At 40.0% G+C, this 16,906-nt stretch overlaps 3 protein-coding genes across 3 annotated transcripts; all 3 read right to left on the bottom strand.

Annotated features, from left to right (window-relative positions):
• Nucleotides 1-1,827: 1,827 nt before the first annotated feature.
• On the bottom strand, nt 1,828-3,035 carry nppa (natriuretic peptide A). Its single transcript, XM_054784225.1, has 3 exons — nt 2,919-3,035; nt 2,524-2,842; nt 1,828-2,043 (listed from the first exon to the last, which is right to left on the bottom strand). Exons 1-3 carry the CDS (start codon nt 3,027-3,029, stop codon nt 2,039-2,041), a joined length of 435 nt encoding a protein of 144 aa, XP_054640200.1. The 5' UTR covers nt 3,030-3,035; the 3' UTR covers nt 1,828-2,038.
• A 3,148-nt stretch (nt 3,036-6,183) lies between these two features.
• Nucleotides 6,184-6,782, bottom strand: nppb (natriuretic peptide B). The gene is made up of 3 exons (XM_054771880.1): nt 6,672-6,782; nt 6,313-6,588; nt 6,184-6,222 (listed from the first exon to the last, which is right to left on the bottom strand). Exons 1-3 carry the CDS (start codon nt 6,780-6,782, stop codon nt 6,184-6,186), a joined length of 426 nt encoding a protein of 141 aa, XP_054627855.1.
• Nucleotides 6,783-8,914: 2,132 nt separating this feature from the next.
• Nucleotides 8,915-9,896, bottom strand: nppal (natriuretic peptide A-like). Its single transcript, XM_054790055.1, has 3 exons — nt 9,773-9,896; nt 9,386-9,687; nt 8,915-9,043 (listed from the first exon to the last, which is right to left on the bottom strand). The coding sequence occupies exons 1-2, from the start codon at nt 9,854-9,856 to the stop codon at nt 9,388-9,390; spliced, it is 384 nt and encodes a 127-aa protein (XP_054646030.1). The 5' UTR covers nt 9,857-9,896; the 3' UTR covers nt 8,915-9,043; nt 9,386-9,387.
• Nucleotides 9,897-16,906: the final 7,010 nt, after the last annotated feature.

The raw sequence follows: 16,906 nt of genomic DNA, 5'->3' as shown, positions 1-16,906 counted from the left end.
ATGTCAATCAAGCTAAAAGATACCACACAAGTCTAAAAATTTATTTTTCTAGCACCAGTCTCTAGCAAAACATTTAGATCACACCTATTATGCGCAATGAGGGGTTGCCTTCAAAGACATCACGTAATTTAAGGTAAATAGACATGTATTCAGTGTATTTTCCAGCATACTTAAATGTATCAAATTGTACATCCGAATTAAGACCTACGAAGTGAGTGATGAGAATATCCACTTCATGTTTTTCGTTATCTTCCGTTTATTTACACACACACTCGCTTATTTTTGTGACGTTCGGAGTGTCACTGAATGCATCTCGCGTTCTATTGTAATGAGAATGAGGAAGTGTCATTCTCAGGATGAACGGACCAGACACGTGTGAGTTGGAGATACATACAGTACTGTATATGGCGTTGGTATTGTACTGCTGTTGATGTTCAGGTCAGCATGAAGTTATAAAACAGCGTCAGACTCTGTGACTGTGCGGGGACGCTCCACTGTGATTCCGTCTGCCGTCATAACAGAGGCGTTCTTGCTCTGTTGTGTTTATTGTGTTTATTACACTACAAAATGTAACGTAATGAATGAAGTCAATTAATTACCGCCGTTAATGTGTTATTTGTGACAGCGCTAATATTTTTATATGCTGTGTATATGAAGTTCTGTCTAATATATATACAGTACCTGTATATATAGTGGGAAAATAAGTTTTGATTTTATAACTTTACATTTTGCAAACGTATGAACTTTCATGGTCTCAGATAAACAGAATTATTAAAAAAAATCAGAAAGAAAACACTAATAAATCAAGTTTATGAATTAGTATTTACATTAAGAATATATCTTTATTATAATCCCAAAATAGGGCACTTTTAAGTTGACAAATATTTAATGTGCACAAAACTTTATTTATAATGAAGTTAATTATTTGCTTATGAAGGTAATTAAGTGTTATTTGTTTACAATTTAAGCTATTTTATTTATTTATTTTTATTCCAAAACGGAACACTGGAGATGAGCACTTTTTTTTTTTTTACCAAAAAGGCTTTTTTATTGGTACTTGGTTGATGAAAATAATCCACAAGGTTACAACCTCTGATCTACTGCATCAGCATTTAGTGTCAAATGTTATGTGAATATTAAAGTCAAAATTATGTAAACAAACAACAACAAATAACAGTTTCCATAGTGAGTAAAAACATGGTGTGGAGAATGGACTATGGTCACTTGTCACTTGGCTCACCAAATAGTTGTAATGGGATGGCGTGCACTTCATTGGTGTGTTGCCTTAATGTTCTACAGTCACATACTAAATCCGACTTGACATTGCATTGTGACCGGCTGTGTGTTGCTGTGACCCACAATAATACCTCCCTTCTGCTGCTTGTCATTTGCAGTCACTCAACTGTAATGAATGGATAAATCAAAGCCACATTTCCCTGCATGAATGATGTCAAAAGTCTCACTATGTTTTGACTGGTTGGACTCAAGCCATAGGACCGTCCAGGCGTCGTTCCTGTTTACGTAATTCTGGTCTATTATATTTTTAGACGGCAGCACGGTGGTGCATGTGATTTGCACGTCTGCCCCACAGCCAGGAGGTTTGAATTTGACTCAAAATTGGCTCTAAATCGTCCATAGGTATTAATGTGAGTGTGAATGGTTGTTTGTCTACAGTATATGTGCCCTGTGATTGGCTGGTGACCCGCCCAGGCTGTACCCCATCTATCACTCGATATCAGCTGGAATACTTGTTGAAGTCAGCTTTATGAGTGCAATTTGAAGGTGAAGACACTTTGTGAAAAAATGAACTAAGGAAAATAAGTTTTTATTCGTATTTTTTCTCAGACCATGTGCAGTAAATGGATGTTGTTGTTATACTGGGTGTTCCTCACAAAATTCATGATGTCACACACATACACATAAACAGAGATACACACACGGGCATATACACATTTTAAAATACAGAATCATATATTAAATTTCTCATCTGTTTATTATTGAGGAAATGATCCTGCACATGTCCTTCGGGAGTGTCAGCCTAGCCTGAAAAAAGAAGAGCAGATCAGATATGTTATCAATAACAGTATGAGTTCTAAAGGATGCATTTACTGACACCCAATGTGCTTTCTTGCAGTGTATATCAGTTTTCTTCCTTTTTGCAACATGTTTGCCTCCATTATTGGCGCTTCATTGTGTGACTTCAAGCAGCAGGTTGTTGCTTTATGTGTGCAATGAACCTGAATTTTTATTTCTAAACAAACCGTCAACCCCAAAGGTATGTGCGGTAATAAAACCATCTATACAGTATTTTTTTATGAACTGCCTGATTTTTTGTGTTTATTAAATAACATTTCCGATTTTATGTTTATATTTTATTATAACAAAAAGATGCATCCAAAAAAAGGTTTTCTTTTGTAAAATGTTTTAGGGAATTAGGAAATATTACAGAATTTCAAAATACAAGGACATTTGTCTGATGAAGCAATTAGAATGCAGATCGGTGCCACTTGACTGTGCGCTCACCTCTGCCATTGTTGCAGCCCAAACCGCTTGCGTTCCCAATGCGGTCCATCCTGGCACCGAAGCAGCCGGACGTCCGCTTCCTGGCAGTCAGCAGCAGGTCCATTAGGCGGCTCTTCTGACTCATGGCCCGGCTCTGGGCTTCAGAGAGCGGCGGGGATCGGTCCAGTGTCACGGGTTCCTGGGCTCTGTCCTGCTCTGTGTTCCATGCTCGGTCGGTCTGGCTGCGCTCTGGTTCTTGGTTGGCCGTTGCGTAGTCTGTTTCAGTGCTGTCCTCCTGAGCTACTTCGGACAGGGTCTCCTCAAAGCGTTCTAGCAGAGACTGTAGTGAAGAATGCATGGTGAATTAATGAATGCAGTGCATTAATGACAGGTGCGCTGCGTGGCACTCGTCTTACCTTGAGCTGAGCCAGGTCATCAGTGGAAGAAGTCCGTCCTAAAATGTGCCCGCTAACCAGCGTGTATTGACACAGCAGGGGCAGCAGGCCCCACAGGACCACAACCCTCATGTTATCCTTCACAACTGCAAGTCACAACACTGGAATCGTCTTATATAAGCACAGGAGGCCGCCAATGGCTCATCCTCTTGTATATCGCTTCAAGTGCATTCTAACACTTCTGCACGATAAGGCTGCTGGTCAGATGTACTCTCAAGTGGTGCTTGGAGGACATTTTACATGTCTGTGTACCATCACCCTTCCCGGCAAACAGCGGCATGACCTCAGGAGCCATCTCAAAGCTGTGAGCTCAGACTTGGTGTTTAGTCACAAGAATGCCCTCTGCATGCAGGCACATACCATAGTAGGTGAAAACAGGGCCTACCCAAAGTGGCATCTTAGGCAAGATTTTTTTCATATGGTCATGCAACTCCAAATTCTGTATGTTTTGGATGGGTTACATTTATGATAATGTTGACTCATTCCTTAATTCCATGTTCCCATCCCTTTCATATTTTTAAATACTGTAACTTGTTGGATGGTCATAGAGGCTTTCTTCATGAACATGCTAGATGTTCTTATTTGTAGCTACAGTAGTGTGAGAAAGTGTTTACCCCCTTCCTGATTTCTTATTTTGTTGCATGTGTGTCACACTTAAGTATTTCAGATCATCAAAGAAATTAAAATTTTAGTCAATGACAACACAACTGAACACAAAATGCAGTTTTTAAATGAAACGTTTTATTATTAAGGGAGAAAAAAATCCAAACCAAGACGAATTCCAAGACAAATACCACAGCTGAACAAAAAGAACATTAAGGCTCATCTGAATTTTGCCAGAAAACATCTTGATGATCCCCAAGACCTTTGGGAAAATACTCTGTGATCTGACAAGACAAAAGTTTTAACTTTTTGGAAGGTGTGTGTCCCATTACATTTGGCGTAAAAGTAATGCCACATTTCAGAAAAAGAACATCATACCAACAGTAAAATATGGTGGTGGTAGTGTGATGGTCTGGGGCTGTTTTGCTGATTCAGGACCTGGAAGACTTGCTGTGATAAATGGAACCATGAATTCTGCTGTCTACCAAAAAATCCTGAAGAAGAATGTCCAGCCATCTGTTTGTGACCTCAAGCTGAAACCAACTTGGGTTCTGCAGCAGGACAATGATCCAAAACATACCAGCAAGTCCACCTCCGAATGGCTGAAGAAAAACAAAATGAAGACTTTGGAGTGGCCTAGTCAAAGTCCTGACCTGAATCCTATTGAGATGCTGTGGCATGACCTTAAAAAGGTGCTTCATGCTGGAAAACCCTCCAATGTGGCTGAATGACAACAATTCTGCAAAGATGAGTGGGCCAAAATTCCTCCACAGCGCTGTAGGAGACTCATTGCAAGTTATCACAAATGCTTGATTGCAGTTGTTGCTGCAAAGGGTGGCCCAACCAGTTATTAGGTTTAGGGGGCAATCACTTATTCACACAGGGCCATGTAGGGTTTTTTCCCTTAATAATGAAAAGTTTCATTTAAAAACTGCATTTTGTGTTCATTTGTCTGGTCATTGACTAATATTTAAATTTCTTTGATGATCTGAAACATTTAAGTGTGACAAATGTGCCAAAAAATAAGAAACCAAGAAGGGGGAAAACACTTTTACACACTACTGTATTTCATACATGCTGGCAAGACCACACAAAATAAACATTTTGCATTTGGTCCATAATGTGCATCTTTTTATGTACAGTATTTTAACAATTTACAGGCAAAGCAGTCCTTAACCCCCCCCCAAAAAACACTACTCACGGTTACTTTTTTATTTTTTATTCCACCCTCTGTGAAATAGGTATTAAAAATATCCTGCAGTGTGCTATCCGTGGTGCTGAAGTTGATTATTTGGGGTTTAACCCAAAGACACAATGGACAATTTGCAAGGATGATGCAGAAATACAACATGTGGATCTTAAGTTATGTTTTGATAGACATGTATACATTTTGTTTTTCTTCAGCCATTCAGAGGTAGACTTGCTGGTATGTTTTGGATCATTGTCCTGCTGCAGAACCCAAGTTGGTTTCAGCTTGAGGTCACCAACACATGGCCAGACGTTCTCCTTGAGGATTTTTTGGTAGACAGCAGAATTCATGGTTCCATTTATCACAGCAAGTCTTCCAGGTCCTGAAGCAGCAAAAGAAGCTTGAGACCATCACACTACCACCACCATATTTTACTGTTGGTATGATGTTCTTTTTCTGAAATGTGGTGTTAGTTTTAAAGCAGATGTAATGGGACACACACCTTCCAAAAAGTTAAAACTTTTGTCTCGTCAGACCACAGAGTATTTTCCCAAAGGTCTTGGAGATCATCAACATGTTTTCTGGCAAAATTGAGACGAGTCTTAATGTTCTTTTTGTTCAGCAGTGGTTTTCATCTTGGGGCTCTGCCCTGCAGGTCGTTTTTGCCCAGTGTCTTTCTTATGGTGGAGTCATGAACACTGACCTGGACTGAGGCAAGTGATGCCTGCAGTTCTTTGCATGTTCTTGTGGGGTCTTTTGTGACCTCTTGGATGAGTCGTTGCTGTGCTCTTGGGGTAATTTTGGTTTTCTGGCCAATCCTGGGCAAGTTCCCCACTGTTCCATGTTTTCGCAATTTGTGGATAATGGCTCTCACTGTGGTTTGCTGGAGTCCCAAAGCTTTAGAAATGGCTTTATAACCTTTACTTTCTTTCTCATTGGGGGTGGGGGGGGCAATCACGTTTTCACACAGGGCCATGTAGGTTTGGATTTTTTTCTCCCTTAATAATAAAAAGTTTCATTTAAAAAATGCATTGTGTTGTCAGTGACTAATATTTGAATTTGTTTGATGATCTGAAACATTTAAGTGTGACAAACATGCAAGAAATTAAGAAATCAGGAAGGGGGCAAACACTTTTTCACACCACTGTACATTGTTCAATAAATACCATTTGGGAGATAAATTCTTTTCAACCTAAGTGACTTTTTTTTAATCCCTTTTGTTTGACATCGATGAAGTTTGGTTGAAAAATAACTGACATGTTTCGCTGCTGTAAACATTTATTAAATTATTCAGGCCAAAAAGCAAGCATGATGGCATACATATGTTTCAATAAATATATTCATAAGGCACAAACAATGTTTAATAAATATTAGCTAATAAATATCAAATGAACAGAAAATATCTTTTGGTAGAGACATTGCAGTTCCACAAGGTTATACTGGAGATGGTAAGACTTCATCTTGATTTTGAATCTGCAAGAAAAGAGCATGATAAATGTGATAAATACGGTAAATATTTGGTTTATGGTAGAAATTTCGACTATTTAGAAGTCCGTCGCATACCCTCGACTTACTTAATTTGCCAACATTGTTGCAGCCCAGAGAGCTCATGGAACCTATTCGGTCCATACGGCGACCAAAGCAGCCAGAGGTTTTCCTGGATGTGTCGCTGCGGATGCTCTTCAAGTTTTTGGCTGAGAGGAACTCCCTGACTGAAGCTTCATCCAAAGCATCAGGTGGCTGCTGTGCATCGGCGTCTGTGTTCAGGTTGTCAGCAGGGTCCTTCTGCTCCATCTCAGTCTGCACTGGAAGAGACTCTTCTAATTTGTGAAGGAGCACCTACACACACATAATGAGGTATGTTAGCTTTTAGCATCCTCGGCAGTGATGACGAGGAGAATGTGCCAGCTTTTAAGACCTACCTCTAAGATGTCCATGTCACTGGAGGTCAAACTCGTGCTGACAGGATATGCATTGGGTAGCTGAAGGTTCAAGATGAGAAGAAAGCTGCAGGCAATGATGGAGGAGAGCATCTTTTCTTATATCAAGTAGTTGTGCCAGAGAGGACCTTTTCAGGGTTTCTTTGTTGAACAGCTTGTGGATGCTTGTGGAGCCTAAAGGACCAACCTCTAGTCTTTTATACATGAGCTCCATCCATGGGGGTATGCCAGGAATTGGACTGGCATTCCTGACACCTGGTCCTGATAACCCAAGCTGTCGGAAACGACTCCTTTTAAAGGGTTGTCTCTCAGAAGTGGGGCATTCATATGACATAGCGGCATCCATGCACTAGCAGAAACATACCAACACCACCTAACACGGGACCTCCTTGTCACAGGCCCACAGGAAGTAGTAAACCACCGCACTATACGTGGGTGTGATGTTACTAAATTAAGGAGTGTGTGTGTGAGAGACTGTTGATGGTTGCCTTCATAAGGACAAACTGGATGCAGACTACCAGTCTGCTGGAAGGTTCTTCAGACATCCTATTGGCTCTTATGACACTTACAAAACGACCCCAGACCTTTGCACGGCAGAAAGCAGCACAAAACCTGAAGGAATAAATCATTAAAAATTCTAAATTTCAACTCCTAGAAAGTTATTATTGATTGATATTATTACTGACTTTTAAAAAAATACTTACAATAATAACATGTCAGTACAGTGTTAAACACTCTCAAAAAACCTTCATTTGAATTGTAATAATCAACCTTAATGATCAACACAAGAAATGATTAAGTCACTCACATATATTTCACTCATGTGACCGTGCCTTTTCGTCCTGGCGCCGTTCCGCTGTACTGTAGCGTTTTGGTATCCTTGTTAAAACACTTTGCTGCAGGCGAACCCAAGATTCATTTACGAGCTAGCAAGCAAGCTAGCGATGACACCGGAGACGAAGTAAAGGTAGAATGGTCTACAGCCAATCGGGGCGCAGAAAACAATGGGCGGTGCGGACAGACAGCTTTCATACACTGTATTTAAAAAAAAAAAAGGCACTAAAAAAAAAAATCTGCGAAACAGCTAATCCGTGAAAAGTGAACCGCCACAGAGAGAGGGAACACTGTATAATGTCCTGTATAACATACAGTACATGTGGTGTCCATTTACACTAAGTTGGTAACTTGGTAAGTATCTTATAATAATATAAATAAATAGCATTGATAAAAGTATAAATATTAGGGCTAGGGTTGCGTTCATATACAACACGTAATTTAGGCCAAATGTACTTGTTTGTAGTGTATTTTCCAGCATACAAATATAGCAAATTGTACATCCGAATTAAGAGTTACGAAGTGAGTGATAAGAATATCCACTTCAAGTTTTCTTTATGTTCCTGTTTATTTACACACACACACACACACACACACACACACACACACACACGTATTATAAAGCCGTTTTTGTGACGTTCGGAGAGTCCCTGAATGCATCTCGCGTTCTTGGTAATGACAATGAGGAAGTGTCGTTTCCCGTACTAGACACTGTGTGAGTTGGAGATACATACTGTACAGTATATGGTGTTGGAATCGTACTGCTGTTGATGTGTTCGGGTCAGAATGAAGTTATAAAACAGCGTCAGACTCTGTGTGACTTTGTAGGGACGCTGCACTGTGCTGAACTCCGTCTGCCGTCATAACCGAGCGGCGTGCTTGCTCTGGTGCACATGCGTTAATTACACACACAAAAAAAAGAAATAAATTAGTTACCGCCGTTAACACGTTGTTTTTGACATCCCCAATGAATATAATACATATAATTTTAGGAAATGTAATATAATTATTAATATTAGAATACAATATACTGTGTAATTTAATATATATATAAATATGCATATTTTTTATAATTAATATAACTAATTAGATTAATGTATTTATATATTAATAATTGATTACTTTGAATTGATATATACTATATAATATAACCATATTTAGTATTTTAAATATATATTATGAAAAATAAAAGCATAAATAAATGAATAAAAAAACATTTTGTTCTGTGGCTCTATGGTATGCTCATACTGTACATGAAGATTTATTTGAGACATATGGACATAAATAAATACATACTGTAGATAAACCATCAGTGAATCAACCACAGATCACGTGTATGCAAAATACTTTACTCGCAATGCAATATAATACAAGCCGGCTGTATTGTTACCAACAAAAACAATACAAAAATAATAAATAGCCTACTTTCACAATAACTTATGGAAAGGGAGACTGTACAGTCGTGTGTAAACCAATAGCGATGGCTTTGTACTTTGCCGATGGATCTTGATGGCGTATGCCTGGCAAAGAGAAAAAAAAATATTTCTATTAGTGCATCATCGCAACTGGACCCCCACCTGCTCCTGCTTAATGACAACATGTCACCATGATGTATGGGGGTAAACAAGCTCATGTTATAAAGTACTGTAGTGCCTTCAGGTAGGCAAGATGCTTCACTAGTTGAATTTGTTTGTAATATAATTAGAAATATGATATTAATAATGCAATTATTTGTAAACTATATCTAGCTATCAAATTATTATTATTATTATTAATATATATCATATAAAAAGCTACCAGCACTTGACATACTGTAAATGATGTAATAATTAAACGGCAGTCAAAATCTAAGGGGTTCTTACCCTCAGCATCCCAGCCCGCTGAAAGATCCGATCCTATCCAAGCGGACCCCAAAGCAGCTCCTCAGCCCGCCTTTCTTGTACCGGCCCCAAGAGCGCTTTGAGGTACGGAAGAGGTCTTTGAAAAGACGGGAAAAGACGTGTGTTTTAGCCTCCAGTGCAGAATTACTGGGATCCGAGGAGTCCGAAGGATGCCAGTCAGAATCTCCATGCTCTGACTTCTCTGTGGTCTCTCGACTGTCTTGCATCTCCTCTGAGGAGTGATGAGGTATGTGATGAATCTCTTCCAAAATCTGCTTCAAACTCTGATGGGTAAGGAAATGGAAAAAAGTTTACAGACCATCTGCAGTGTCTATGGATGAAAAACAAAAAGGGAATATGTCAACTTACCTGTAAATCAGACATGGGCTTGCCTCGAACATAATTCAGCAGTAAAAGCAGATTGAAGCAGCAAAGAGACATAGATAGGTTCATGTTCGTTTTTCTTTGTGCTGGAGTGCGACTCAGCCTGTCTGTCCTCTTGTTGCTTTGCTTGTCAGCATGGCCAGGTGAAGCCTTTATAGTGAGACCTGACGACGTCACCAGGCCTGGAAAATTAGCGTTCCGTGACTAATGTCGTAACGTGTGGGAGTACAAGCATGGTTGTGTATGAATATGAGGGCTGGGACACAACTCAGTTAGGACAATTCGGACAGCTTTCATTTGGAATACATCCATGCATCCCATATTATTTTACTGCTATGACTCCAATGAAAAGGAGCAGAAGAAGAATGAATGGGGACATGCAGAAAGAAGTTTTGGTAGCCTTGTCGGCTCTGGTTGTAACACAGGTAGACGCCACCCCCAGCACATCAAAGTGTTCAAACGTCTCAGAGACCAGTGATTCTCAACAGGGGAACCCAAAAGTAGGTTGTGGGTTGTGTCTAAAATGACTTTAAAATATTTCATATGCAGCCAATGTTTGATGTATTGCTTTATTCTCGATGCAAATATTTAACTTTTTGGCCTTATTTAGTATAATATTGAGATTCTACAACAGAGTATTAGGGCCACATTGAAAAAAAAATAATCATCTGAGATTTTGAGAATAAAATCGTAAATTTACGAAAATAAAGTCGTGAATTTCCGTGGAAAAAAGTCATAAATTTATGAGATTGAAGTCGTACATTTATGAGAAAAAAAGTAGTAAATTTCTGAGAGAAAAGTCGTAAATTTACGTTTTTGTATGCAGGAATGTACATTTTGTACATACAAAGTTTAGTATATTTATCTTATGTCGTGTTATATTGTTTAATTTTTTTTAACTTTGTCTGCCCGTATAATTTTAGAATTTTTATTTTTTGTTTTCATTACTAGCCTGTTTTATGTTGCACCATCACACTGCACAAAGTTCCTAGGTGGTGTAATTAAAACTATTATGATTCTGATTCTGACCCCTGAGACAGCTATGAAAAGGGGAGACTTATGTGACCTTTGGCCGTGGGCATGTGGAGGGGGCGGGGTAAGGAAGACGGAAGTGAGAAGGGATAGACATGCGAATCTATTTTGCTGCCACATTATCAATAAAAGCTTGCCTGACGCAAGGGGAAAGTTTCCTTCCTTCCTAAAGAGCTATGCCATATTTATGTATCTTTTTTATGTTAAAGCTGGTTACGTCTTGTTTTAATATCACACAAATACGGGAACAACTCAAAATAGCCTACATAGTTCAGTGTTTAAGTTATTTCAAAGTAAGCCGACACATGCACTCTGCACTTATGGTCACAGCTTCTAGCATCCTGACAGAGGAACACAGAGTCTAACGCTCTTTTTAAACTTTATTACCGACCTGAACACACCAACAGCAGTGCTCAGTTCCAACACTGCACACACATTTGTCTCATTGTTGTCACAGTAGCAACACAACACTTTATCGTTATTCACCAGTGACGATCACGGCAAGCGAGGTGCATTGACGAACAGCGGAATTCAGAACATCAACGCAAGCAGGTTGTTTTTTGCACATTCTCTGTGTTTTGTGTATCAAGAGAATTGGAAGGGTCTGAATTACAGTGGTGTGAAAAAGTGTTTTCCCCTTTCCTGATTTATTTTTTAGTTTGTCACACTTAAATGTTTCAGATCATCAAACACATTTAAATATTAGTCAATGACAACACAACTAAATACATTATACAAATTAAACGTTTTATTATTAAGGGAGAAAAAAAAATGCAAACCGACATGGCCCTGTGTGAAAAAGTGATTGGCCCCGAAACCTAAAAACTGGTTGGGCCACCCTTAGCAGCAACAACTGCAATCAAGCGTTTGTGATAACTTGCAATGAGTCTCTTACAGCGCTGTGGAGGAATTTTGTCCCACTCATCTTTGCAGAATTGTTGTAATTCAGCTACATTGGAGGGTTTTCCAGCATGAAGCACCTTTTTAAGGTCATGCCACAGCATCTCAATAGGATTCAGGTCAGGACTTTGACTAGGCCACTCCAAAGTCTTCATTTGTTTTTCTTCAGCCAATCAGAGGTGGACTTGCTGGTGTGTTTTGGATCATTGTCCTGCTGCAGAACCCAGGTTGGTTTCAGAGGTCACCAACAGATGGTCGGACATTCTCCTTCAGGATTTTTTGGTAGACAGAATTCATGGTTCCATTTATCGCAGCAAGTCTTCCAGGTCCTGAAGCAGCAAAACAGCCCCAGACCATCACACTACCACCAACATATTTTACTGTTGGTATGATGTTCTTTTTATGAAATGTGGCGTTGTAATGAGACACACAACTTCCAAAAAGTTCTAGTTTTGTCTCGTCAAACCACAGAATATTTTCCCAAAGGTCTTGGGCATCATCAGGATGTTTTCTGGCAAAATTGAGACAAGCTTTAAAGTTCTTTTTGTTCACCTGTGGTTTCAGTCTTGGAACTCTGCCATGCAGGCCATTTTTGCCCAGTGTCTTTCTTATGGTGGAGTCATGAACACTGATTTTAACTGAGGCAAGTGATGCCTGCGGTTCTTTGGATGTTGTTGTGGGGTCATTTGTGACCTCTTGGATGAGTCGTCGCTGTGCTCTTAGGGTCATTTTGGTTTGCCGGCCACTCCTGGGAAGATTCACCACTGTTCCATGGTTTCACCATTTGTGGATAATGGCTCTCACTGTAGTTCGCTGGAGTCCCAAAGCTTTAGAAATTGCTTTATAACCTTTTTCAGACTGATAGATCTCAATTCATCTCAGTTAAGTTATGTTTTAACGGGGGGGCAATCACTTTTTCACACAGGGCCATGAAGGTTTGGATTTTTTTGTCCCTTAATAATAAAAAGTTTCATCTAAAAACTGCATGTCATGTTCAGTTGCGTTTAAATTTGTTTGATGATCTGAAACATTTAAGTGTGACAAACATGCAAAAAAATAAGAAATCAGGAAGGGGGCAAACACTTTCTCACACCACTGTAAATGTGTCTGAAAACGTCTGTCCATCTTGTTTCTTTTAATCCATTCATTGGCTTGGATTGTTTAGCGGCTGTTCATGTCTTTGTCAGTTAACATGCTAACTACTTTCCAATTGGATTGGCTTTATAGTGGATTTCACTTCCACACACTAGAGGACATTATTACTGTCTACTATACTTTATTATAAAATACTTGTTGGTATGTATTGCAAAAAAATACAGCAGTTGAGCATTTGGACAAGACTTATGAAAGTAACTGAAGAAGTGTCACCAGTGTATCCATTGCACTGAAAACAGTATGATTCAAGGCAAATGCAAATAGTGTTACATCTTGCATGGGCCATCACATCCAGATGTGAGCCTCAAAGGCTAATTGGAAGATACAGTGTGTGTGTGTGTGTGTGTGTGCGTGTGTGCCTTTTTCTGCTTCTTTTAAGTGTTTGACTCACGCCTCCGACTCAGCCTCCGTGCACACAGACGAGGACTAAATGATGAGCGATTAGCCCTGGACCCTGTGAGCCTCAACTGGCTTGTGGAGGTGGATGGCTGCTAATTGACATTTCACCAGCCTCTCCACTGGAGGGCTATTATGCTAAATTGACTCAGGCCTCATGGCAGCAGTTCCCGCTTCACATATGGAGAAAATCACTTATAGCTGTGTCACATTGCAGATGTACACACTTTTGCTTATGCTCCCATTTTTCATGAGATGAACTCTTAAAGATCTAAAACTTTTTCTGTGTACACAAAAGGCCTATCTCTCTCAAATTTTGTTCACAAATCTGTGTAAATCTGTGTTAGTGAGCATCAGCAGGTGTGCCTTAGACTGGCCACAATAAAAGACCACTGGGAGCGCTGCGTTTATATTTTTGAAGAGTGTATTAGGATATGATTGATTTTTATGCCCAAAAGTAGGAGAAGACACAGTCTGGGGCCAGCAGAAATTGGAGAAAGTGTGACTGATTATTCCGAGCTTGAATTTTTATCAGGTGATGGTTAGGAGGAGGCTCCTCTGCTATGGACAGACACCATTCCTATCCAGACCTGACCCTTGCCTTTGTTAACAAAAAAAAACTTTTTGATATACGCTCTATCGCGGTTCACATTTTGCGAATTCGCTGAATTTTTTTGGTGCTTCTTTTGTTTTTGTCTTACATCTTATGAACGCTGTTACAGGCCGAGCCTGGCCCTTTAAGAAGAATTGCATTGTGGGAAGTTGAGTGTCTCTCTCTCTCTCTCTTCCCTCTCTAGTCTGGCTGCACCGCCCATTGTTTGCTGATTGGCTATAGAGCAATGTCAATCAATCTCCTATGTCATCGCTAGCTCGCTTGCTTGCTAGCTTGTAAATGAATCTTCGGTTCGAAGGAGGAGGACTGCAGCAATTTGTTTTAACAAGGATACAGAAATTCTACATTACATCGGAACGGCGTCAGGACGAAAAGGCGCGGTTACGGAGTGAAATACATGTGAGTGATTTCATAATTTCTTGTGTCCGACCTGTGGGTTGATCATTAAAATTCAAGGTTTGAACTTTTCTGAGAGTGTTTAAACAAGAGAGAAATGTGAGAAAATCTTATTGCCTGTCTGAAAGTGTATAAAGTGTATAGTGAGGTGTTACACAGCCTTAAAACATTTCATAATTGGAAAAAAATCAAGTTGGCTATCCCCCGCGATAAACAAGGGAACACGGTACCCCCAAAATGCACATCAAAATCTTGTTTCTGATCACCGACCTTGATCTCGATAATGTATTTTTGTTATGCGTTGGCAATTGGGTTGCCCGAGAGCCATTCAGCTTGGTGCTTCTCACTCTCAATTAGTTCGACTGACTGACATTTAAACCGCTTCACTGTCACTCAAATGAAATATGCGCCCTTGTCCCTCACACTGGTTCCCCGCCATTAAAAGCCTTAATTAGTGCTTTAGTGCCTCGTCAATTAAACAATAGCTTGCTGAAGTCTGAAGGGAGCAGGATTCAGGAAATTAAATGTCACAAATACGTCAGTGGTGTTGCTAGTGTTCCCCCGGGCGTGAATGGTAATTTACTTTTATGAATGGGTCTCCACATTCATAAAAGAGTGGGCGGGATTGCCCGCACCCATCAAGTCTACCTGTTCACCAAAGTTACAGCACCTGAGGAAAAAAGTTAAGTTTAAGCTAAATTAATCAGAAAACATCCTCCAACAATGTTGATATCCTTCCAACTTACCAAAATTTCTCCAAATCAGGTACTTGGTGGGGGTGGGTGATACTGCCAATGTTGGTATCGGTCTGAGACCATGTAAGTACGTACAGGGACAGTTTGCAAATACTGATACCGATATTTTTTACTTGAAAATGTTCCATCATCATGGAATGAGTTTGTGTTTTTGCCTTTAGTTTGTTCATTATGATTATAATGACAATAAAATATAGGATAAATATTTTAGGCAAGCAAAACAAACAGTGGAACCTTGGTTTTCGACATTTTATCATTCATTCCAAAAGGCCCTAACAAAACCAAAATGTACAAAAACTGAGGCAAGTTTTAAAACAGGAAATAATGTCAATTCAGTTAATCCATTCTAGACATCCAAAACTACAGTATGAACAAAAAAATACATTTTAGGGATTAGAATGATTATTTTACCGATGTGGCCGAGTGGTTGGCATGTTGGCCACGCAATCAGGAGATCGGGAAGACCTGGGTTCGAATCCCCCTCGTTGGGCATCTCTGTGTGGAGTTTGCATGTTCTCCCCGTGCATGCGTGGGTTTTTCTCCGGGTACTCCGGTTTCCTCCCACATTCCAAAAACATGCATGTTAGGTTAATTGGTGACTCTAAATTGTCCATAGGTATGAATGTGAGAGTGAACGGTTGTCTGTATGTGCCCTGCGATTGGCTGGCGACCAGTCCAGGGTGTACTCCGCCTCTCGCCCAAAGTCAGCTGGGATAGGCTCCAGCATATCCCCGTGACCCTAATTAGGATAAGAGGCATAGAAGATGGATGGATGATTATTCTACATGCAGAAAGCAAAATCATTATAAATGACAAAAGGATGAAACTTATGGTTGATGCGTACTCCCCCTGATTGTTTTATTATTAGTTACTTTTATCGACATTTCAGCTTCTTCGCTTTACATTTTCCCATTCTGCTCTATTTTTCTCATTTTTGCTGGGTGTTTTGGTTTCAATTTGATTTTTACAATGTGCCGCAGGCCAATAAGAACCAAGCTGTGGGTCGAAAATGGCCCCCAGGCAGCACTCTGGACAGCCTCCTGGGTGGCGTCACACCGCCATTCACTTTTCCCAGCAAGGTTAGTGATGATGGCGATGGCACATTTGCAAGAGTGTTTTATGCTGGTTGGTGCATGTGGAGAATGTCACACATGATAAACGATGGCACAGTTGCGGTCGATGCTCATCTCCTGTCATCACTGATGCAGCCCCTCCCACAGAAACTATGCTGAAAGAAACATTCACTCCTTATTAAGATGACAATCATTCCTCTTGTCACTGAAAGATTAAGCTTCATTGAAAAGTCAATCATTTTGTCCACGCTTAAAGTAACATGGACATGGCATTGGTGTCTTCCATTTCCTGTCAAGCCTTCCAATTAAGCGCCGTTTCCACTAAGCAGTGCAGTTCAATTTAGTACAGAACACATTAGTTGTGTTTACACTGTATGACACTGTTTTGGGGAGGGATAGCATATGAAACTGTAGTGCAGAATGGATGTAGATGATTTTGTGTGCCACACCCTCAACACCCAGCCATTGACGATGTGCAGTGGCGGTGTCGACTTGTACATCCCACAGCGCTAGTTCTGCCAGTGATAAATTATACTAGTGTGGATTTTACCTGGCTATGCGGCTATCTATGTAATGTCTACGTAGATAACACTATGTGAGTAGATTTTCAACATCTACGTGAATATCATAACCGAATAAACAGGGATGCTCCGACAGATCGGCCACCGATTAGTATCGTCCCATTTCCGTAAAAAACGGATCGTGATAAATGCTTTTCAAAGCCAACATGACAATTCAGGCCCTGTCAACACAAACATGGCTTTTCTTGCATCTTTCTTGCCGAGCTCAAGGCCGCAGT

This window comes from Dunckerocampus dactyliophorus, chromosome 1, assembly GCF_027744805.1.
Source record: "Dunckerocampus dactyliophorus isolate RoL2022-P2 chromosome 1, RoL_Ddac_1.1, whole genome shotgun sequence".
NCBI lineage: Eukaryota > Metazoa > Chordata > Actinopteri > Syngnathiformes > Syngnathidae > Dunckerocampus > Dunckerocampus dactyliophorus.
Note: the sequence above shows the minus strand (reverse complement) of the source record. Positions and strands in the feature narration are given on the sequence as shown.